Below are 24,947 nucleotides of genomic sequence, written 5' to 3'. Positions count from 1 at the left end.
AAAGCGGATCCAGCTCGTCATATGACGCAGATGACGCAGAGTTCTCACTAGCCCGGGCTCATTTCGTTCCGATGACGAGGTAACGTAGCCATTGCGTCAGATTCTCAATGAACGTTTGTGTGTGGATTCATGTTAGGTTGTAGCTAGTCTACTACAATCTCAACATCTGTGACCAATTCAATACACAAACCCGGAGTCCGAACCATTCATCCTAACTTGACCTCACAGGATGTTCCAACATTGCATCATTTTCGCTCCACTCTGCTCACGAGTCTGACTAGCTGGGAGGCATAAACTTCTCCACCTAATAACTGATAACACGGAGCCACGACCTTGCGTCAGGACCCCCGGGTTCGCAGTGACATGTGATCAATCCACACATCCGACCCCCAGGGAGCTGTCATGACCTCCTCCCCCTCCCCCGGCGGCGCCAAGGCGTCTGCTGTCTACCCGTCCAACGCTCGCCTCTAGTGGCCACAGTCCAGCCGAGTTCTGACCCACTGAAGTGCGCTGCGGCGACTCGCCAGTGTTTATTTATTGCGCCTGCACCCGGAGCTGTCTCTGCTCGTGTTCTGCAAAGGCCGCGCCCAGGGACGGAGTGAGGACGAGTGGCGACGGCGACGGACCAAGACAGGCTACAAAGACATCCGCCGCCTCAAAGGGACCGCGATCGGCTCTGGTCAGTACCCGTCTGAGCGAGTGGTCTTGATAAAGCGGGCTGGGTTAAGGATGCTTGATATCTGATAAGGCAGCCAGCTGGACGAAGACGGCCAAGCCTGAGAGCAATCAGTCAGAGAGAGCCAGAAAGACGGGACAGACAGAGACACAGACACAGCCAGAGAGGCAGACACAGCCAGCCAGAGAGGCAGACACAGCCAGCCAGAGAGGCAGACACAGTCAGAGAGGCAGACACAGTCAGAGAGGCAGACACAGTGAGGCAGAGAGGCAGACACAGTCAGCCAGAGAGGCAGACACAGCCAGAGAGGCAGACACAGTCAGAGAGGCAGAGAGGCAGACACAGTCAGAGAGGCAGACACAGTCAGAGAGGCAGAGAGGCAGACACAGTCAGCCAAAGAGGCAGACACAGTCAGCCAAAGAGGCAGACACAGCCAGAGAGGCAGACACAGCCAGAGAGGCAGACACAGCCAGAGAGGCAGACACAGTCAGAGAGGCAGAGAGGCAGACACAGTCAGAGGCAGAGAGGCAGACACAGTCAGAGAGGCAGACACAGTCAGAGAGGCAGACACAGTCAGAGAGGCAGAGAGGAAGACACAGTCAGAGAGGCAGAGAGGCAGACACAGTCAGAGAGGCAGACACAGTCAGAGAGGCAGAGAGGCAGACACAGTCAGCCAGAGAGGCAGACACAGCCAGAGAGGCAGACACAGTCAGAGAGGCAGAGAGGCAGACACAGTCAGAGAGGCAGAGAGGCAGACACAGCCAGAGAGGCAGACACAGTCAGAGAGGCAGAGAGGCAGACACAGTCAGAGAGGCAGACACAGTCAGAGAGGCAGACACAGTCAGAGAGGCAGAGAGGCAGACACAGTCAGAGAGGCAGAGAGGCAGACACAGTCAGAGAGGCAGACACAGTCAGAGAGGCAGAGAGGCAGACAGACAGAGAGGCAGAGAGGCAGACACAGCCAGCCAGAGAGGCAGACACAGCCAGAGAGGCAGAGAGGCAGACAGACAGACAGACAGACAGACAGACAGACAGACAGACAGACAGACAGACAGACAGACAGACAGACAGACAGACAGACAGACAGACAGACAGACAGACAGACACAGACAGACAGACAGGCAGACAGACAGACAGCAGAGCCCGCGGCGCCGGAGGACCGGACACGCCATAGTCTCACGGACGGGCTTATCTCTCCGCCGCCTAATACCGGGCTACAATCCACGACCCCGATGGAGCTCAGCCGCGTGTAATGGCAGGTTCGGCACATTCGAATCGCAGTGCCGCAGGAGATGAAAGTGGCCTGGCCGTAGACAGCCGGCCATTCGCCACCATCGAGTCGATCCAGTTCGACCGATGACACTTCGGACGGGTCAGAGGCACCCGAACCGGTCATTGATGCGCCCGATTTAGACCAGAGTGGCAGTAAATGACGGGTCGATTTACAAGCGCGAAGGTAATTGGAAGGCGTCGTGGGCACCCCTGCGAGGCGAAGTGGCGCCGGTGAGAGTGGGAATGGTTGCGTTGTAGCGTGCAGCCAGCGCTATCAGCCAAACACTGCGGGTAGGTTGCCGCACTGCATACAAGTCGCAAAAACAAACACGCACGCCACTAAGGCTATTATCAGCACTGGACAACACACAGTGCAGTCGGGAAAAATCGGGTACCTACCACTTGTGCACGAGAACCCGCTTTTCTGGGTGGAAGCGGTCTGGTAGTCGCCTTGAACTCACGCACTGTAAGCCGCATGTCATAACAAAGTATTTCTGGCTGCTGACAGCGTGCAAACGCTCAAATGCAGCCCTGCACGTGCAGTCAACACAGCGGCGCCAGCGCTATCCCGGCGTCATCTCCCCATATTTGTTCGCCAAGGCCGTAATAATTTACTTTCCGCGTCGCACGCAGCTCTGCCCGTCCAACTATAATTCCGAGCAGCCAGATCCCGAGAAAAGTGACGAGAGCGACACAGAGTCATCGCCAGTTCCTTTCCGGTCTGAGTCTGTGCGTTGATTTCCAGACAGCCTTGAGTCATTTCATGCCCGCGGACGGGAGACCGTCCAATTAATGCCATCGCCACGCCGGCCGGCTGGAAACAGGAAACGCTCACGGTCATGGCGCCGTACGGCGTTCGTGACCGATAATAACGCGGCGTGACGCGTCCGCGGCGGTCCCGGCGCACCGCCGACGCCGACGCAGCCCATCGGTGACGTCAGAGGACGCAGCGGCAGGCAATAACACCGCGCCTCGCACGGTTCCGGGCTCATTAATTTCACGCCGTGCGGGAGCCGAAATGCGGCCCGAGTCGTCAGGTCATCCATAAGCTTCATAACGCAAATACCCATCCATACACTCCACGGGATCGCCGAGCTAAGCGATTCAGAGGAGGCAGCAGAGCTGTTCGTTTGGTTTTCTGAAGGACATCTGGTCCTTGGAAAACACAGACAATGCGCATAACTCAATCGCCGCCTTCCACCGTTCGCCGTCTTTACGCCATTTGACCATTCCTCTACCACTCCAACAATGCCCCATTTACGTCCTTGTTAATAAATCTCTTGGGTACCTTCTCAACCCCTCTCGTCGCCCCAATCTCGCTCTCACTTACCCCAGACAGAACCTGGATAGATTGAATCTCTGTCGGATCGCCGAGTCTCTCCTCTCTCCTGTCCTAGCGACTGCAGCAGACCGCCGGCGGAAACCATCCGCATCCGCACGGATCGCGGGGCGGAGCCGGGCGCGCGCCGAATTCGTGCGGCACCCGGAAGCGCGCGCCTCGGTCCGCGCCGGGCGAGGTGCGCCGATTTGGTCGCATGCCGCGGGCGCCGCCGGCGGCGCTCCCGGCGCGCCTGTGACAGTTTGCGGCTCGGCGCGGCGCGGCAGTCTTTCAGCGAGGCGCGGCAGTCCTTCAGCGAGGCGCGCCGACGCGCCGCGGGAGACGGGCGCCGCTCGGTGACTCGTCGGAGCGTCTCACGCCCTATCGCGGGCGATCGGCGGACGTGAGGCGCCGACAGTCCCCGTCCGTCCGTCCGGCGCCCCTCCCCTCGCCCACCAATCAGGCGAGCGATGACCCCGTCGAGCGGGGGCGGCGTAAATTAGCTCGGGACATGAACCAGGGCGCGTGCGCGCGATCCGGGCCCACGCGCGCTGCACACGCACACGCACAGGCTGTAGGGGACAGGGACACCCTCCCTCCTCTCTCCTCCCCACAGACACCGAACCAGCAGCGCACGGTGCCGCTGGTCGCTCCGAGACGCCCGGCTGACCGCTTTGTGGTCTCAGGAGAAAGGGCCACCGGATGTCGCCAGTTTCTGCGGTCCGCCGCTGCGTGACAGGCCAGGTCCGGTCCGGGAGCGGCTCACTACCGCTAATGCGCTACTCTCAGGTCACTGCCGCCGCTTTCCGCCTTACCGACCTATCTGTGACCCGCGGGAGTACCGCAGGGAGAGGTGGACGGTGCAGGGTCGGCCGGGATTTGTGCAAAAACCGTGCACGGTCCGGAGAGAGGGGCTGCAAGGAGGGAAGAATGCGGCACCAGATGATGGCGGCCGCGTGCACGGCGGCGGCCTGGTTTCCGGCAGACATGTCCGCAGGCGAACCAGGGGAGTGTGACGCTGTCAGACTGAGACGGACGTGACGGAAGGGACTACACTGACCGACATCGGTGACGGAGTCACATAGGTTGGCGAGGATCCCCTCTCACACTTTTCTCTCCCTCCCATCGGAGCGCGCCTCCCGCCCCGACCTGACCTGCCTCACTGCGCTCGCCGGCGGCATCCAACGAAAACACGGCAAATGGCACGCTCAGGTCACTCGGCTCATCGGTGTGTCACTGAGCTCGTGGCGCGGCGCTGTGGCCGTGAGTGACCCGGTGAGGACGCCCGCCAATGCACGGGTGCAGGGATCGTGGGAGATCTGCAGTGCGGCTCATTGATGGATGGGGACAGCGTCGGAGAGTGAGCCATCACAGACACTTGTGCAGCCGGAGACAGCGAGCAGCCGTCCGGGTCGGATCGATCCGAAACGGACACCCGTCACGATTGTTCCGTCCCGCCGCTGCAAGCGGCACTGTGCGCTGCCGACCCCGATGTGTAGAAACTGTGACGTATAAAAATGACCGGCACAATGCGTAGAACTGATGACGTTGTGGTGTGAATGAAGTCGCCCAATAGCGCTGTCACGGGGCGTCCAATGCTGCAGCGGCCCACCGCGCTCCGGGCAGGTAATGTGTATTGATGGTGTCCGGTGACCGGCCCGAAATCCATATCCATCACCCGGCGTGTGCGGCCGAACACGGCCGCTCGGCGTGCTACACGGACTTTCCCACTGTCCGCCGTCAGCCAGTCAATGGAACAGGGAGGTGGCCTGAACCAGAAACGTCCCGGCCGCCTGCCACCCGGTCGTAGAACTGCATTGAAAGAGCCACCCAGTCGGTCAGGGCCGATCGGTAGGGAGGATGTCTGCTGCTCGGGACACAGCGGGAGGCACCGTGACACGCCCGGGATTACAACAGCTGCGGTCTGCGGCCTCACTCTGCGAGTGTCCAGTCAGGGCGGCGGAACAGCGCGGCTTGATCGAACTCCCCCACATTCAGAGAACCAATCAGAGCCATGAGTTAGAGCGAATTGGATCCCAGACCCAGCCGCGGCAGAGTGTTGCACGTCACGCGGCAGGCGGCATTTCAAAGACTCGGCATGACACATGTCGTGCCACTGAGACCGCGTCACGCGTGTCACGTGGTACCAACGTGACGTGTAACGTGACGCGTAACCATTTGCGTATCACGTGACCCGTGTCGGCCGGAGTGACCGTCACGGTCAGCCCACTCCAACGGTCACCTCGCTCCAAGGCTCCCCTCGCTCCATAGCTCAGACTCCAGAGGCCGTGACGCTTCGTCACACAGACAGTCACGTCACTGCTCGGCCTCAGACTGTGGCACTGTTCTGCGTGAGCCGTGACGTCCCCCCCCCCGACCACCCCTAATGACACATCCGGTCAGGGGGTGAGGGGGAAATGAGTGGAAGGGGGTGCTAATGTCAGACTAGTATAACCCTTCAAACTTCCAACAGCTGCCGTTAAATGTCAGCTCTGCTAACGCCAATCCGTTGAAGTCATTCGCTAAGACCACCATACCGCATAACAGCGAAGTCATTTGATTGTCCGTTTATCCTGTCGACTTGGCCGCACACAGTAGGCACACACCGTGTGCTGATTGGGTTAATTTTGTTGGAGCGGTGATATTGCACCTGCCTGGGACTGTACCAGCCCTTGCACCGTATATCACTTATCAGTATCCAGGTTGAGCCGATGAGTTCTGCTTACAAACTCAAAGGTTGACAGAACCAGGGGGTAGTCCCGTACTCGATTAATTTGTTTTTGCGCAGTACACATGCCTGCATAGCTATCGTGACGAGGGATTTTCTGGGAATGATTAGGGCCATGGAACCAGGCACTCGTCGTAGCGACATCCCAATAATTAGGCTGTGCAGTGGGACACAGAGCGTGATATGCGCTACAGAGCAATGGTTATGTAACACGTCATAACTGCCCGCTGCCTAGTGCTGCATTACTTGGAAGCGTCGCCCCGTATCGCACATCACCGAACACTGCACAGACACACTGCAGCTGGTCGGAATTCGTGACAGCTGGGAGAAGAGTCCGTACTGTGTCCTCCCTAGAGCTCCACGTACCTATACCACTGTTCACCACTGGATCGTCCATTCTACAACTCCCGTTCGTTGCTGAATTTGCTCACTAGTCACCGTTCCATCCTCCAACTCTCGTGCACATTTGTACCGCGGTCTCCCTCTAGCCCAAACTGATCTCTCTCCAGCGCGGGGACCGGCAGACGGCCTGTCTGGTCAGAGTAAACACAGCTGCCTCCAGCTCCAGCTGCGGCCGGTCAACTATTCGGTTCGCCCGCCCAGCCGGCCTGGCGCGGCGGTCGGTCCACGCACCTCAAACAAAGCACCTGGACACTCTGTCCGTGCCGGGCGGGGCTGGAATGGAACCCGCCGGCTGCCGGGTGGTGTCACACAACCAAACAGCGAGCGGACGGTAGAGACCTCCCCTCTACCGACCACCACCCACACACGGGGGAAGGGGGTAGGGGGGGGGGTGACGCACACAAACACAGTCGGCGACCACACAGTGACAGAAGGTCGGTCGGAGTCCCGCTGTGGTCATCAGGTGAGGGTATCTCATCAGAGGACCACCGCGGTCCCACCGTCTGGGTCCCCGACGGGGGTCCCCGAACAGAGTCGGAGGGCCCCGCAGGGGTCCCGGGGGGACGGGGAACCTCCGCAGGACACCCATGGACCCACCAGCTGTCTCTGTGGTCTGCACATTAGAACCCCCCACCGTACGGCGCGCCGCCCACCCCACGCACCGGAACTGGGCAGGTGGACCGACACGGACGGTCCTCCCATCAACGCGACACGCTGGGTGGAGTCCCCCGGGCCGGCGCCGCATTCGGACCGACGACCGGCCCGCCGGACACGCCTGACGTCACATGGGCGAGGTCACGTGACGGACGCCGCGCCAGATTCGCCGCCGCACGCCGGACACGCCCGGACAGCCGGCGGACAGGACACGCGGCGGACTAGAGGTGGCAAAACTGGAAAATTTTGGGACCCGGACCTGGACCCGGTCTGACTGGCACATTTCCGGAACCGGTCAGACCCGGTCTAAGTCTGCGTTGGAACCAGATGGACCCGTTCCCGAAATTCATTATGAAAATTGTGTACATTTGTAGGTATAGCAAGAAGAAAATAATTTCTTTCCAATTGGGCATACTTGTGTTGAAAAGTAAAAAACTCATGCCATGGTCATTTCACTTCGCTTCACAATTTGTATTTTAGAACCAGATTCAGGTCATATTTGAGATTATAAGAAGTAAGTAGACCAATGAATTTCATGCTTACCTAAGCCACTTTTACTACAGCTCCTAAAAATGATGTGAACTGGGGATCCATGGAGCAGTGCCTTCACCAGAGTCAGAACCTAACATCAACATGGAACAAGATAACCATACTGATACATACCTTTTCTAATATTATTGGTAAGAGATATTCGTTTTTAGAATTAAATTCATTAGTCCTTACAAATATTGTCAACTATCCAGGGCCCCAAACAAGAAAACATTCAAAATCAAAATAAATCAAAACCATCAAAACTTTGGGAGGTCCGCCAGAAATGTCGACACGATAGCAATGCAAGGACAAAACAGGCGTTAAATCACTGCAAAATTTTGTTGGGGTTAAAGTACTGCAAAATCGTTATGACAATAAACTTTTATGTACCGCAAGGTTGCGATCATGACTGCCAATTTATTAACGTAGAAAACAAACTACATTTTGTTGTTAGTACCTAGATAAAGAATGAATACCAAGGGTTCTGAGACTTACATGATTTCTTCCCGAACGTGTTCCAAAATTGTAACCTTTATGCAGTAGATTAGCGTGCGTAAGGCATAGCATATATGACGCTCAAATGCGCCATTTTCACATCAACACGGAATCATTCTTATAGGTATCTTATAGGTATCTTGGAATCATTGGCCTTGGAGAAGGGCATTGGTATTGACTCAGTTTTTTGCCAGTTGCTGCCGTATGATAGCGCTAGTAGAGCGCTATATGTATAATACGCTCTGCTAGCGCCACCATGCGGCGCCAGTTGGCTAAAAATCTGGTCAATACTGCGGTTTCTGGAGAATGCCTTGGATTCATTTCTAGCTTTATGGATTTCTGCAAGGGCATGTTGGTTTTATGAGTTGTCTTCTGGCCGTGATAGAAATAATTTCAAAGCTGTTTGAGTTATGAAATGCATTTGAATATCAAACATGAACTCTGATTTCCGGTGGGCATAGTGACTTTGGTATGTCAATGTGACAATGTCTTTGAAAAGGCAGGTGAGAATGCCACTAGTCAGCCTTGCTTCAATTGGATTTGTGTCCATTTATAAATGGATTTCAGTCATACCTACTTACCTACATATGTTATTGGTATTTGATTTCTACAGCTCAAAATATTGCTAGGTGTAATTGTACAGCAAACTGAATGGAAGTGAGCCGTACAAACATTTGGTGAAATGTTTTCTGGATTGCTAGCACTTAGAACTTGTTTATTCTGTTGTAGGTGACAAGATAAGAAATTGAAGCAAGACTGACCAGTATGCTATATAATAGGTAGCCCAATCTGCAGGAATATTAAAATTCAAAAGTGGAATTGGGACTTGTGAACTTGAACTGGAAACTGCATCAACTATGACTATGTTTGCCAAAGCATAAAAGATATTAATATTTACCATAAAGCACAGGGAAATGATAGGACCCGGTTGGACCCGGCCAAATATTTTGGGGGACCCGGTCTGGACCCATCCGGGTCCAGACCGGTTCCATAGACCGGGTCCCCGGGACCCGGGTCCACATTTTGCCACCTCTACGGCGGACAGCCGGCGGACAGCTAGGGCTGCGCTGAAGATTAGCGAAAGGCAGATAATTACAGAGATAACCGCTTGGGAGCCAAGTCATTATTGAAGCGGTTAGTGAAGCCGTCAGGCTGACAGGATTGCATCCAGACATGGCAGGGAAAGCATCAGCTTCAGGGCGGGAGCGTTGAGGCGAGTGTGAAACACGCAGGGTAACTCACAACCACTCACACGAGTCATGACCAGTTCAGTGCCTGTGACCCGAGGTTGAGACACCACACACCAGGAATGACGCAGGCCTCAAGAAGACTGCAGTTCATGCGTATTTCAGCGCATGCCATTTCTATTCAGGCGCCTGAGGCATGGCGCAAGAGGCATAACTGAGCCCACTCTCAGGATTGGTTCAGGTCGGGTGGGATTAATAGGTTCAGCGGCCGGTCTCAGGGGGAGGATTAACCCAGAATCCGGTCCCCATCGGTGAGCGGGTTACGCCGGGGCGGGGGCGGCAGCAGCAGGGGCGGGGGGCTGGGGCAGGATGGTCTAGCCGGTGTGATCGGGGACGCACAGCGGCGCTGTTGCCAAACTGCAGAGGCGGGCCATGCGCGCCAGACAGGGGTCACAGAATCCACAGGGGCGGGCGGGTCTGGGGCCGGGGATATTTACGGGCCAGCAAGGTCAGCGGTCTTCAGAAGGTCAGGTCGCACTGATGAGAGTCTTGATAAATGTCATACAAAGTCCAATGAAAATGGACGGGAAGATAGGTATATCTCGACTGGATTAGTTACTGTCATTTACGGGTCAGGTCAGATGAGACAAGGTACTGTTGTGTCCGACGTGCCAATCGATGTCGCAGCGCCCAAGTGAAGTGGAATGCAAGCTTCGATTTCAAAAGAGGCCATGCGCCCACCACTTGCGTTATCGATAAAATGGTGTCGTATCATGCGAATCAAAGTCCGGTTCAAGGTATACAATCCAGCGTTATTTTCGGCATCCCAATCTTCTGCGCGAACAACTTGACATCGATTCATGTTGCAATGCGCATGAAATGCATTGCCAATACGCAGCAGGAGCGGAGGAATGCACAAATGGCGCAGGCGAATTTCACAGCTGGAAGGATACTGCGTATTGTAGACAGGTTTCACCGTATAGGGAGCGCTCCGTCGCTGGGAGCGTTCTGTCGCTCCGTCGAAAGTTGTGCACTAATTACCGGTGTAATTAGCAATAACTAGGTATGTGCAAGTCCCGCTTTCGCCGGGTCGACTGATAGTAAAGCCGGCCCCGGTCACGGCTGGCGGTGGACAAACAGGCCGTGATGACCGTTTATTGTGTCGTGAATGGACCCGGTGGCCCGTGAAATATGGAGCCGCGCTGCCGCCGTCACAACAGTCAGCCCACAGCGAATATGGCCAATCTCACAGAGTACGTTCATTATGGTATCTGTCAAAACCATGACAAAACCTAATCCGTTCCGGCCATTATGTTGATCGTTAGGATTCGTCCGGCAAGTCTGCTTACATCTAAGCGTAACCGGTGTTTACAGATCTCGTTTTGAGAGCCGTGAGGCACGCGCAAGTTTGCACGAGCGGGGTCGTCAGCCAAAGTTTGAGCTACCGCACGCACACCGATTGATCAAAGTCCGCCCGCCCGGATAAACACACAGATCAAAGATTAGATCACCGCTCGTAGATGAGGATAAATCACGCGTTCGGTGACCCCGTCTCCCGCAGTGGCGGCCAGGTGATGGCTCACCACCTCACTGACCTTCGGTTGCCGCGTCGGAGTCCCGTGTCGGCCCGTCGCTCGTCGGACAGCTCGACCTCCAGCCGTCGGCGTCGACTCCGGATCACCTCTGAGGCTCGCGTCGGCCGAGCGGTACCCCACCTGCACTCACCGGCACCTGCGCGCCGCGCACTGAACGCCGCCGTGCGCCGCCGCACGCCGCGCGCCGCGCCGCGCCCGAGCCCCAGCGGCGACCGCGCGCGGACACGCACCGCGCCCCTGCCGGCGCCCCCGCATCGCGCGCGCTAGTAAGTACCAGCCGTGAAACAGAGAAGGGTTGTCGGACAGGGCACCGGCGGCCATGGACGGGCCGGAGGGCCGCTCGTGGCGGCTCGGGACCGCGATCGGTCACGGCGGTCGGCGGGAGGACGGCCGACAGTGACGCATGAGCGCGCCAGGAGCGCGGCAGTGATGCGCGTAATCCCCGCTCCCCGCGCCGGTCACTGGAGAGGTGCCGGCTCCCGAGCCGCCCTGTTGATAGGTTAATCCGTCCGGAAGGGTCAGAGGGAGCCCCATCGGTCACCAGCGCCGGAGACGGTCGGCGAGAGGGGCGGCGGGAGGACCACCCACCCACTCCCTCGGCAGTCGCGCCGGCCGCCGGACGGTTCGGGACGGGACGGGACCCCGTGTCGCAGGAAGCGGCGACTCCGTCAATAAACGCGCCCTCTCGGGGTCGATCAATCAATGAATGAGACAGATGCCGTCCAGATATTTCCCCGTCTTAGCCGGGTCTTATGCGCTCCCCATCCCACCGGCAGCGCCGTCCAGCCCTTCCTCTCCGAGAAAAGAGCAGTACGGATTTCAGTCATAACAAGCTCGGCACCTGAGCCCTACCAGGCAGAGGAGGGGTGCAGCCGGTCCCGTATATGTAGGTATTGATTTATTGGGGCGGGGGTCAGATGGTATCTCGGTATTCAGTCGGGAGCTGACGGAGAGCCGCTGTGGTTATTTGCTCGGGGCGGGACCGTGTTATGACAGAGCTGGCCCGCCGAGGGACGAGTTAGCTCGTAAACACACACACAGAGACTGGTGGTTAAACAGCACTGCCGCTGCCGCTGGGTTGAAAGGATATGCTATGATGTCCTGCTCCGGACAACACCGACCAGATTAACAGCCACAAATGGATTGCATCAATCGTACATGTAAAGCTGCATCTTGACACGATGGCCATCGGCCACTTGACATGCTTCGATATCGGTATGAACTGAAGAGTGTCCAGTCTGTAATCAATCCTATATAGTCCACGACTCCACAGAAGCCAAAACATCGAGCTATTTGAGAGCATAGCGGCTCGAACGTGTTATAATTACCAAGAGGAAAATTCAATTGCAATTTATACCTGCCAGTCGCGTGAATAAATTGTCTCTTAATCAGATACACCAGTGCAGGCTCACATCAACAGAGCAAAGCGGCGACCAGCACAGTTTTATGAATCGCAATTAATATTGGCTCCGTTTTGCATACTCGATAATAAGCAGCGAGCATTGCGCAAAGCTCGTTTTCAATCCAGACCAACTGATCAATGTCCATAAATAAAAACGAAATGACGCGGCGTTAAATTGATAGTTCTGTTCCACGTTGCACCAAGGCATAGGAGATGCAAATAAACGTCAAAAATAATGTTAGCCGTAATGGTGACCCAAATAATATGAATGCAATATATCTTACATTCCTGCTGGAGATGTAAAACTAAAAGGCATGATAATTCGTGAACTTATTTACAATGTGACTCAAAGAGACCTCTCACAGCTTGCCTTGTGCTTTCGTGCTTTTGAATGTCAGTCTGTACCAAACCATTAGGTTCCAGTGAGGCAGCCACGTCTCACCTGAATCGAATAAGGGATATAATAAGGTAATTTCTGTTCCCCTGACTGCTCGCAACCACATGGCGAATGCGAAAGGACTCTGGAATTATTCATAAAAAATGAAACAACGAAGTGAAAGGACTGTTGCTTTTTCATCTCGCAGCATTACTGAGAAATTATAAAAACGAAATGAAGAAATGGAAAGTACATATAGCAGCGCACCTTTTGAAAAACGAGCTGAAATCCCAAAACAATCATGTGGCCCAGAAACCATTCAGTGAGAACCAAAATAACACCTATAACAGCGCAATTCGCCATTCACGCCATTCGATTTTCATACATAAGGGCACCGGGCGCATCCCGGCGCTGTAGAAGTCAAACATTCCGCACAGCGCACTGCACATTACACAATGCAACTTGCGAGTTGCGCCGCTGCTCTGAACGATGCCCATAATGCAACAGACTTCCGAAACTCATCCAATACCCATGTCAAAGGACAATCTAAAACAGCCACCACTGAGAAGTCTCGCGAAAGAGAGCAGCTCACTAGGCTTTTTACACCAACCGGAGCCGGACGGGCTATTTACAGAAAGTAGAATGGCACGCAGTGCGTACAATGCACAAGCTATATCGGTCGTCACTTACATCGACATCTAATGAAAAATAACTGCCAGCATGGTTCACAGAACTAGAAGCATTAAATAGGAAAATCTTCACCGGCAGGAGTTTACTGGGGAATGCATAGTGGTGTGAAACACACACGGTCGAATCCGTAGGGCCAGAGGCCAAGAGGTCATTGCGAGGTCAAGTGTCGACGGACAAGCGTGGTGTCTTCGGCAGGTCAGCAGAAGGTATGTTTTAATCCAGTTTGAATCCGGATATGTTTTAATCCAAGATTCACATACGAATTACATAAACATGGAAAGGGAGAATTTGTTCATGGATAGGCGTATTAATGACTTGTGGTCTGCAATTTTACTAATGAAGGGAAAGTAGCTTCATCCAAATGGATCAAGCAGATTATCCGAAGGCATAACATTAATCTTATGATATCAGGCATGATTTTACGCTATGATGTCATGATTCGTAAAATACCTAATCAGATGAAATCATCTTCATGTAACTAAATAATGTATTACACATTTTCTGCCTACCAATGCACACAAAATTTCTATCACACGACTTGCAATAGGTACATGTACATGTAATATAGCGCTGCTCGATAGCTCACGACTCTATAAGTAGAAGGGAAAACCTAATCAAAGAATACCACTGGTTTACCGTTGTGAACATTGGTCTGCCCACAGCCCATGTTGCATTATCCGACAGACTTACCGAGAGAAAATAAAATGAGGTGGGTCGCCTTGAACGATCAAAAAGGCCATGGGAGTTCAATCCATTATCAGAAATATCAGAAACAGAAATAGCACTGATGTGTACGCCCATATGTTCTACTTGTCTGTTGATTTGGAAGTAATTTGCAGAACCGCTCCGGTCCAAACGATTTTTGATTGCCTCTCTGGCCGGTATCTCACACTCACTCATGCGCACCGGCAGGTAATCCGCAGTTTTCCCGTTTCATTTATCTCAACCCCCGGCAAAGGTCGGATGGCATCTCGACGGCACGTGTCGGCCACGTGAAGCACGTGGCGCCGTAATTGGCCGAGCAGCGCAGTTCCGTTTTCCGATTGGCGAGGACATTCTGTCTTCCGACGCGAGCTAGCGTCTCCGGGGATGTCACCTCTCAGCGAGTGAAATATCCGGAGCCTCTGCGACCTCTGTCGAGGCGAGAGCGCGCGGGGAGAGTGACGGGGACCGTCGGGGAGAGGGGGGGGGGGCGGCAGAGTGACGGTCAGGCACAGTGTAACGCACGTGACCGGACCAGTGGTGGTGCGTCCGACCAGTTCCAAGCGCCTTATTGCACCCCGAGCGACCGGTCCCCAGCCGCCGCTCTCGACAAGAGTTGGCTGAACTTGGACGGGCAGATGGGTAATTAAAGCGGGGGTCACTTACCTGCGAGTTGTTTGGCAGAGTAGGATCGAGTGGCACTCGAGCCGCCCTGAAACTGGAGAGAGAGGCTGTGAGAAACTTGGGGCGGAATGACGACGTAGTTGACAGCATTGTAATGCAAGGGCAGGGCACTGGTCGCTGATGCACTTTGAGCTGTAGCTGAGAAAGTAAGACCACGGGGGACCACTTACATTTGGGAGCTCCTACACGGTGAACGTGAAATGCATTCAGCTATTTCGCTTACTCATTAAAACTGCCTGAATCAAAAGAATGGCTCTAACAAGTCAAACCAATCTTGTAACAATGTAATAATCCAGCAGTCTTTAACCGATGAAACGTATTATAGGTGTGCTCACGAAATACATATGTCTACTTTTTTCGCGAAACTCAAAACGTTGCTTACTGCGTCCTCTTCAGATAGATAACTGTTGGAACCAAAAAGAAAGCACCTTTTGTAGACTGTAGTTGAAAAGTATTACGTCATTTCCGCTACGCGATAATGCCAATAGCGCTAATTACTGTTCGGACAACTTGAGGGTATCATTTATCAATTATTAGGATTGCTTGTATGTGGGGCCAAGGAACATCCGGTGAGGATAAATATTAGACAGCCAATATTTGTGAGTACTTGTTTGTACAATTTACACGATGAGAGATCTGGACATCAAAACGATAAATGTTATTAGCAAATAAATGTCGAGGACTGTAATCAATCACTCAGCCCAGGGATAGCCAAATCCAAACTCGGATACCTCAGGCAGGCAGATACCAGCGAAGATACACGAGCCTAGCAAATGAATGAGCCGCTCCCTGACTCCGATGAATGACACAACATTCCGCGAACGCCGTACGGTTCCCAGCATTGGCGCTAAGTGGACCGGTTCCCCACTCTGGGGTTTTAGCGACGCTAAAAGGCTGGATGGCATGATCTGCTTTTGCTGATGCGGAGCCTCTTACCGAAAGGATTAACACGTTTGGAGCCGCAGATTCTCAGTAAGATAGACCCTAAGTCTCAGGATTTCAGGTGCCACCACGTGCCAAAAGTAAGCAGCATCAATGAACATTGAATACCGTTAAACATTAAATTGCATTCATGCCATCGTCGAGCGGTTATGTGCTATAGGTTATCGTAGGGTACTGGGCTCGACACCGTTCTTTTTTTTAGAGCTATCAGTCAGAAATAACTGCGGTACCAAGAGTGATCGCCAGTGCGTAGCTTACCTAGTGAAACAGGCTGATAGTCCCAAACAAGCGATAGCTTCAGGTGTCGTATAAACCATGAACGAGGTTCAATTCCTTCCAGGATATAGAAAACAAATAAATCTAAAGACATCTTTAGCACAAAGGAGATTCAGAACAGTACATTTAGTTCGATTTAATCTACCTCAGCTCCAGGATAGACCATGTGTGTTTGTTTTGTTAGGTTAGGCTCTTTCGGTTTAACGAGACTATTGCAGAGCCGGAAGGATGATATGACGTAGGGGGAGACATTGGTCTGGGCAGGCACCCTTGTGAGTCGTCGGGGCTGGGCTCATCCACCCAGCCCCTGACATTCACTGCACCCGGCTACTGGGGGAGCTTCCCGCATGGGATAAAATTGCCCGTCCAGCTCGGAACGGGGAGGTTGAGGCGTGAAGGAGATGTATTTGATTATCCTGAGGATGCAAAAGACGGAACGGACCACCGAGTCACCGACCATCTTTTTTTTTGTTGGGTTAGGCCCTTTCGGTCCAATGAGACCATTTCAGAGCCGGGAGGATGATAGGATATAGGGGGAGACATTGGTCTGGGCAGGCACCCTAGTGAGTCGCCGGGGCTGAGCCCGTCCAGAGGACAGGCCACCCAGCCCCAAGGCACTCACTGCACCCGGCTACGGGGTGCGCTCCCTCGGGAGCAGCGGTGCCGCTCCAAGGGAGCAGCCCGCATGAGATAAAGTTGCCTGTCCAGCCCGGAGGGGGGTTGCGGCGTGGAGGAGAAGGATTTCAGTATCCTGAGGATAGAAGCATGGAACGGTGTGCCGACCATCTAAATAGGCAGCTTTATATCCATTTTGTGAGCTTCAACTGGACCATATGAGAGTCTATAGACCTCTCCCCTCTCCAGCAGCCGCCCAGCACCCACCTTGTTGAAATCCGCCTGTAGCGCCATCTGTGGCCTGCCGTTCGGTTTGTCCAGGGTCGGCTCCGAGCACGACATCCGTGCTGCCCTCTCCAGGTATAGATGCGAACTGCGCCGGCGCTGCTGCTGCCGCCCAGCGGCGTGTCGCGGAGGCTTGTCTTCCGTGGGTGGCCGCTCGTCTCCTGGCGTGCTGAGTGGTGACACGGCCGGGGAGGGAGGCCGGCGGCCTGGGGCGCGCTGCCGCGGCCTGCTCCCAGCCTCCCCCAGCTGCAGCTGCATGGGCCGCGCCGGTCGGCGGCTCGGGTACGGCCCGGCCACCGGCTCGGCCTGCTCGGCGAGCCGGTGCATCTGCTCGGCGCTCTGCCACTGCCAGGAGGTGGCCGCCGCCGCGCCGGCCGTCGGCCCGCTGGGCTCCTCCGAGCGCGCACGCAGCATCCGCATCGCCGGCCGGCGCGACATGGATGTGGTGGCCTCGCGTGTGGCCGGCGGCACGGGGCCGGGCCAGGGGCGCCGCTCGGCCCCGCTGTCGGCGCCGTCGGCCGCCGTGCGCTCGCTCAGGTCCGACCAGGAGGAGGCCACCGAGGAGGCGGGGCTCGTCTGAGTCGCCACCGTGCGGGGTCCTTCAGCTGTGGGGTCAGCCTCCAGGTCGGCTGTGGAGACCTCAGCAGGGGCTTGATCGTCCTGGGGCGTAGGGCCGTCGGTTGGACTTGGAGAGGGGTCAGATCCAGTCCCGTTGACCTGGTCAGTCTGGTCAGCACCAGAGGAGGCAATCGCACAGCTCTCAGTGTCAGGATCGCAAGGAGCTACTTGTTCACTTGTCTGGACAGCATCGGGCTTAGAAATAGAGTCGGGCTCAGGAATGCTCTCAGAGCCTATAGCAGAGCAAGTGTCCGAGCTGGTAAGAGACTTCGAGGTTTTGCGGGGCACGGATCCCGATGTAGATCCGGGAGCTGATCCTGGAGCGGATCCAGGAGCAGATCCTGGAGCAGATCCAGCGGCGGATCCTGTGGTAGAACCAGCGGCAGAATCCTGGGAGGACCCGGATCCAGATCCACAACCGTTGACAGATCCTTTGGCGGATCCCGTAGCCGAGCCGTGGCCGGATCTGGAAGCGGAGCCGTTGGCGGATCCGGGAGCCGAGTTGTTTCCGGATCCGGGGACGGAGCCGTAGTCGGAGCCGTGCTCGGGACCGCTCAGAATGCTCGTCTCCATGCGCCGCAGGAAGTCGGAGAGCTCGTCCGGCCGCTGTGGAAAGACGAAACAGAGGTCAGCTCAGGTCAGGTCAGATCGGGTCAGGTCAGGTTATGTCAAGCGGGGTCTTCATCGCGTTCCATCGCACATATTGTATTTGACAATTAATCAGTAACGTGAGCTACGTCTAGGTACAGTCTACACAAAAAGTACTGTGCTATATATAGACTACACTTATTCACCGTATAACAATGCAACAAAGCCAACTCTCACATCAGAAGTCAAACCATGACCAGACTGAACTGCTTCGACAAACACTCTTCACAGCTGCAGACGCAGTGCATGCGCATGATCAACGGACCGCGTTGCATCAGTTTGCATGCCAGTCTCTTCAGCTATTCAGCGAGATATCCGTCTCCGCCATGAGCAAACCCCATCCGTGTCAAACTGCACACCATTCACGCACGCACGGTCACGCCAGGTTAGCTGCGCACCGCGTGGTCTCCGCAGTTTAACCGGAGGTTGAGAGGTAACGCCCAAGAGCATAGCCGTAACGTTCTGAGAAGAGACCATATAGTGGACTCCCAGCGGACTCCTGTTTACTAAACGGACTCTCGTCCTCATCACAGGCTTCCATCCTCTCTACGGGATTCGCCTTTCTTACATGCTCTCGTCCTTCCCACAGACCCCTGTCCACTGTCCAGTTATCTATGTTACAACTATATAGTATCTCCGTCATCCCTACGGGTTCCTGGCTCACTGAGAAATTTCATCCTCAATGTAAACTCCAGTCCTCCCTGCAGACACCCCTCCTCCCTGCGGACTATCGTCCTCTCATCACTCATCAGCCACGCCAGACTCCAGTCACGTCCAACAGAGCCCCGTGCAGACAAGCATGGCAGGAATATGTAGCGCCGCCTAACAAACCAGCTCCATCACCGCCGGCGCTCAGATGCTAGCCGGGCAGCGCGCTCAACACAGTCTGAAGCTGGGTCAAGGCTTGGCTCGGGCGTTCCCAACCAAGCATTGATTCCGAGTAGGATAACTCGGCAATATCCACCGTCGATCATCGGCCATAGTCGAGTCGTGGACACGCCCCTCCGGGCCCGGTCAGTGAGTCGTTAATTAGCGTTCATTGCTCGTGCGGAACACGCGAGGTGGCTGCAAATATGGTCAGACGTTGGTCGCTGGCTGGCGAGGTTCGGTTACCTATAGCAGCTACGTTTGGCCTCAAACGAGCAATAGATTTGCTATACGGAATCATACGCGTCTATAAATTGAATATGAATGGGATATACGTGCAGATAGTCGACCAACTTAACGGTGGTCGGTGATATTTTGTTATTTCTTCTATATTCATTGCCCATGAAAAAAAATTGAAATCAGACAGGTAAACGATCGGCGATTGACCGATGTCACGCAATAAGCGACAACCGTTCACAATATAGCTATCTGAAAGCACAATGAAAAACACCATTCAGAAGTTTAAAAAAAAAATGTCATCGATAAGCAAATAATTCGAATAACTAGGTTTCCAGCCATCGCATCTAGATAGCATGAAGTAGAAGTAAGCGAACCCTAAAAGGACAAAAAAAAAATGAAGCTATAGGTAAAGCATTCTTAGGTACAGTTTGCAGGAAACCATCAATCTCATCATGGTCTAAGCCGACCAGCGAGTATGCAGTATCATAACGTCATTCTGACGTCACCTCGACACAGTCCGTACCAGGTAGGACGGACCGATATCGCGGTTCAGGTGACGTAGCCGTTGTCACGCCACACGCCCACGAATCACGGTACAGAGCGCGTAAATGAGCTCCGCTCTTGTGGAAAATGGAAGCGATATTAGCGTGACATTTTCAACATTTGCAACAGGTTTAATGAAGGGAACTTTGGGAGAAAGTATAGATGATTATGCCATCCAAGAGATACAAAAGTTGTTTTCAAAACACGACCAGCAGCCTTCAGTCGAGTGGTCTCACCGAGTCACTTGGTGTAAGTAACTAGTGAGAACGTTATCGATGTGTCATACGTCAAATCGTCACTGTGGGCGCACACACCGGCGTCCCCCACACACCAGCGAGTGCACTGAGTAAAGGTGTGCTGAAGCCCACACATTAGCCAGCGATAGGCCCCTGCACGGCTATCAGAGCGCCAACACGGAACACCCTTCCGCGACCGGCGACCTCAGAACAAGGTAACGCCTGTCCCAAACCCGGCCCAGTTTGCTCAACGCCCATCGTCGGTGTTAAACACGAAAGTGATGTCATTCATCACGTCATCCACATCAACCCACGTCACTCTGATCGGTCTGCTCGTAAGAGGACGTGACAAAATGTCAGATCGACAGAAGTTACCGAGTACGAGCTCGACGTTCTCAAGAGGCAGGCGGAAATGTAAAGATCAGTGATCTGGCAGAAAGGTCGGGAACTGTTCTTTCCCAGGATGAGAAGTGATACGTCGTTAAGCTTATTCGAACCGTCCATTCTGTGGCGTACTTAGGAACTTGGTCGAGTTTACGGTTTAGATCCGGTAACTTTGCCTACGATATATGCAACACACATCACACTCAGACACGCATACGAGATTCGAGCGATGCCTATCAAAATAATGCCTTCGTGTTGAGGATTTTAATTTTGACATTGACATTGGCATATTCCTTTTCAATAAAGTAGTACAGTCTGTCTCGAAAGTACCGCAGCATGGCGGGGTGGCGCTGGTGATCCGGCGCGGCGGAGGGAGGTCAGGTTTGAGGGCCACTGGATCGCCTGACCCTTGGGGAAGGGAGGGGGGAGGGAGGAGAGGGTTGGGCGCGAGTGAGCGGGTTCTCGGTGCTGCCAAGTGCCAGTGCGGCAGACAAGGCGCTGTTTTATGAATACCTTATACAGAGACACCAGCTAAGCGCAGTAATTATTTTCCTGACACGAAAGTTTTGATAAATAGAAATTGATGCTTCCCTTCCGAGCCTCGCCAGACATTTACGTGTTACACATGTAATCCGGCCAGAGGGTAGCGGGTGCGGCCTCCGTCGTTTGGCTCAGATTAAGCTAGGGCTTCCAAAAAATTGTGTGCGTGGTTACGAGACACAGTGACTGGTAACTACTTTTAACATTCCCAGTATTGGCCGCTTTATAGCGTCTACTGATGGAAATGGTTCGTAGGAACCCGCCTTACAGCAGTTCGGCTCCTGATCGGCCATGTAAAATGATCAGGTCGGCCCTGAATCACAAAATGCCTGGAAACGCGTGGATAATATGCGCTGACATGCATGGAATCGGCATCTTGGGCTGACATAGTATCGAGAAAGAGGTTACGGGTCAAAGGCCATTGGGTTCAGGGTCATGTTTTTAGGGAAGATATAACATTGGTCAATTCGAAGATATTGAAAGTTTTGTCGTGGTCGGTCGTTCGGTCGCTTTTTACGCGAGTTATTTGTGAAAAAGCTGTGAGGGACGCATCGGTTTGAACTCCTCCTGTAAGTGTGAAGGTTAAGATATCGGGTCAATCGCTGATCTCTCGAGCATTATTCAGTGCCGGCGAGCATTATAACTTTTCCTGAGGTTTTGTTAAGAAAGGATTTAAAATCACTTATCAGGTATGGGTGGAGGGATGTCTCGCACCCCCCCCCCCCTCCAACGCAGCAGTGTGCAGAGAGCCTGCTTTTAAGTAATAAATCTAGCCAGCTACTTTGAAGCCGAAAATATAAAGAAAAGGGGTTCTGAGTCGCGACGGCGCTGTTCCGACTGAGAGGGAAAGAGAGGGAGAGAGAGGGAGAGAGAGAGAGAGAGAGAGAGAGAGAGAGAGAGAGAGAGAGAGAGAGAGGAAGAGAGGATTTTTGATAGATCGTTAAACGAATAAAATTCACACTATACAGTCCCGTATGATCTCAACTCTCATCCTGAGCTGAACAGTGAACAGTGAGCACTCAGGAACTGAAAGATTTATTTGCCGCTACCTGTTAATACCCATTATCTCAGTGACCTCCCGCATAAATCCGCATAATTCGTGTTTGGTATACAATTATCAAAGTGATCGTAACCTCTACCTGGAAGTAGGCGCTACGAACAATTGCTTGGCCATTTGATCGTAAAAAGAAAATATTTGCCTGCAAGTTTCATGGATAGGAAACAAAGGAGTATAATGGGCTGGTTATTTTGTGATGTTTTTTATGTAGGAGCCATTGGTTGTCTATAGTTTGAATGGTTCGAAACGTTTTTTTTTTTTTTTTTGGCATGATAGTGATTTTACTTGTAATGAGATGGAAGAAAAGAAGACGAAAAACACCCAAGTGTATGATATGCTTTGGCTTCCTTTAGTTATGAGCAAAAGCCGCAAAAGGTTTCCATTCCATCTTACTTCCATTCGCTTTCGCTTTTCGTGTTTCAATCTCAACAAGGGTGGTGAGAATGGTATTTCTTTTTTATCTCGCATAGATAAATCCGAAACAAATTACCTTATCCTAAGTTACTGGATCAATCGATCAGATGTTAGCCCATAGTTCTGAGACTTTCGACAAAACTACTGCGTTGGCATTGTTCTGTGTTGTTATTCACATCATTACTTCAGTTTTATTACATTTATTCTGTTCCGTTCCATGATCGTAACTTATTGTTCAATATGTGCCATGTTCTGATAACAATGCAAGCAGTCGCGCTCATCCTTTAGATTGGCTACGTCTGTCTTTTCGTCGAGAATAAAGCGGTTCCAACTTCCAAGGGGGATCCGGCCACCGGGGGATCGGACGGGCCGGTCAAGTTCTCCACTCGTGCTCGCAGACGGTCTGTGCCCTCGGGCGACAGGCGCCGCAGCGGGGTGGAAAGAGTAAGGGAGAGCGGCACCCCACGCGACCTGCTCGGTCACTCTCTCCTGGCTCGCTGCCGTCACGTGCTCTGGGGCTCTCAAACCACCGAGCTCCCGACCTTCAGTTCGCCGGGCCGCCGCAGCCCATGCTGCGGTACTTTCAAGACAGACTGTACACCGTGGCTTTAATCGGGTTCATCCAGGGATAAAAGGGGATAATATAAAGCAACTGAACAGTGGGACAATGTCCAATGTCCACGCGAATCTCTTTATCAGCGATACGTCCATCGAAAAGAACAGCCGAACGAACGAACAGCCTTTCTTTCTGATCAAACCTTTCAATCCCAACCTTGACACTGATACAAAGAACCATGGGACTCTCACGGCCTCAAATGCCAGCCTGAAGCCATGACCCCACTAAATGACACCCACGACACCTTACCCTCCATATGGACCCATCGCCCCTGAACCCGCAGCCTTTTGCGACCAGCGACAGGAAATCGTCAGACGCACCGGACAGTGTGGGTGGGCAGACAGTAGCCGAGGACACTGCGGACAGTGGTCGCGGACACTGCGGACAGGGGGCGGAGGACACCGGTCGCGGACACGACCGGCCCGGCCACCGGGAAAGTGGAACAGCGGCCAGCTGGCGTGGGTGTGGACGGTGGACTGTGGAGGTGACCGACAGGCCGATAGTCGCTCACGGGCGGAGTATATCTGATCAGAGCCAGCCGCCCACCCAGTGACTACTTGTGAGCGACGGTGATCCAACGGGAAACGCGACAGGCCCTGGGTGACAGGATGGGGAGGAGAATGGGTTTATGGCGTATAACACTTTGTTTGAGTGGCAGCGGACTACTTCCAAGACGGATTGTATGGGAACAAACGGTGTCCACTGGCGATTGTTTGGGTGTGTGTTCACGTTTTATTGTGGGCGCTAATGGCTGAAGAATGAGTGAAAAGTGGAACTTGCCTCACGGAGTCCCACAAGATTTAATGCTGATTTGAATTGAAAGGCCTATATTGTAAAAACATAACAAATTATCTAAAAAGTATTCAATTTAATGACAATAAGTTAAGAACCAGCCACATTCATTTACCCGCCACGGTCCAGTTGAGTAACAAAGTTTTCAGCTTTATTTCGTGACCGTCACGTCAGCCGTTGCTCGCACGTACGGCCGTTCCGGCACGGCACGCACCAGCCGTCGGCACGTGCCACGGGCTGGCACGGCCGCCCCCCCCCCCTCGGATCACCCCCTCCCGAGCGAGGCAACTCAGTCGGCATGGCCAGACAGACCCCCGCCCCCACCCCACCCACCGGGTACGGATGCTGACGGAACGACCGATGGCCAAACCACCAGAGGCAGTGCTGATGGACGAGGCCAGAAAAACGCGAAACGCACGGCGCCGTCCCAAAATAGCCTGGGCGAATGATGCATTACTGTCTAAATTGCAAGCAGTAAGCGACGGTTAACCTGTTGGTATGCTCTAGCCAGGCGCAGACTTCGGTGCATCACAAATGCAGCTAGCTTTGGAAACTCGGGTGAGCTGTGAATGACATGGCGGCTCGCGTAGCATGCTACCTTACCGACTGCGGTGATGACCGTTCAAAAGCACAAGAGCGGTCCTCCCCAAAGCAACGCACCTTGTCAGGGCTCCTCTATCCGATTCATCACACCATCTCGACCAGCACCAGTGACAGAGAGCACCACCTCCGCCGCAGTCTGTCCTCCAGTGAACACCTCACTCGATTCCGTCTCGATCGCTGTCACCGTTCACACGCCGCCTCACACGCAGTCCTCGACCGCCTCCCGACGTCCGCCACAGTACAGCAGTGAGCCACCACTCGACGAACCGACCGTCACCGCCCCTGCGCCTCCGCGCCGGCAGTGGCGGCGCCAGGCGCACGAGCAGGGAGGCCGGCACGTGACGGGCGCCCGCGCGCCGGCGCCGGCCGCCCCTTCTGCGTGGCGATTATCTAATCAGCGACGGCACACAGAGCAGACGACCGTAATTAGATTGTGCCCGGTCGCGGCCGCCACTTCTCTTCGTCACACACGAAGCCATGCGGGTGGGAGATAAGATGGACGCCGCTGACCTCGGCTCAAAATCCCCTCCACGTGCCACTCGCCGCCCGTCGCCGCGGC

General features: G+C 54.0%; 1 protein-coding gene across 3 annotated transcripts in view; it reads right to left on the bottom strand.

Annotated features, from left to right (window-relative positions):
* Nucleotides 1-24,947, bottom strand: part of LOC122394480 (stAR-related lipid transfer protein 13-like) — a 66,794-nt gene that overhangs the window by 36,618 nt on the left and 5,229 nt on the right. Inside the window, exons 1-3 of one of the 3 annotated variants that reach the window (XM_043391368.1) lie at nt 24,446-24,602; nt 16,813-18,054; nt 14,695-14,746 (exon numbers count right to left, since the gene is read on the bottom strand). In XM_043391368.1, the coding sequence (XP_043247303.1) occupies nt 14,695-14,746; nt 16,813-18,021 (1,261 nt within the window). In that variant the 5' untranslated portion in view covers nt 18,022-18,054; nt 24,446-24,602. Of the gene's footprint in view, nt 1-6,360; nt 6,439-14,694; nt 14,747-16,812; nt 18,055-24,445; nt 24,603-24,947 lie in introns of those variants that run through there. The other 2 variants (XM_043391369.1, XM_043391370.1) reach the window with 2 other exon arrangements.

The sequence above is a fragment of the Amphibalanus amphitrite genome, unplaced genomic scaffold, assembly GCF_019059575.1.
Source record: "Amphibalanus amphitrite isolate SeventyFive unplaced genomic scaffold, NRLGWU_Aamphi_draft 000594F_arrow, whole genome shotgun sequence".
Taxonomy (NCBI): Eukaryota; Metazoa; Arthropoda; class Thecostraca; order Balanomorpha; family Balanidae; genus Amphibalanus; species Amphibalanus amphitrite.
Note: the sequence above shows the minus strand (reverse complement) of the source record. Positions and strands in the feature narration are given on the sequence as shown.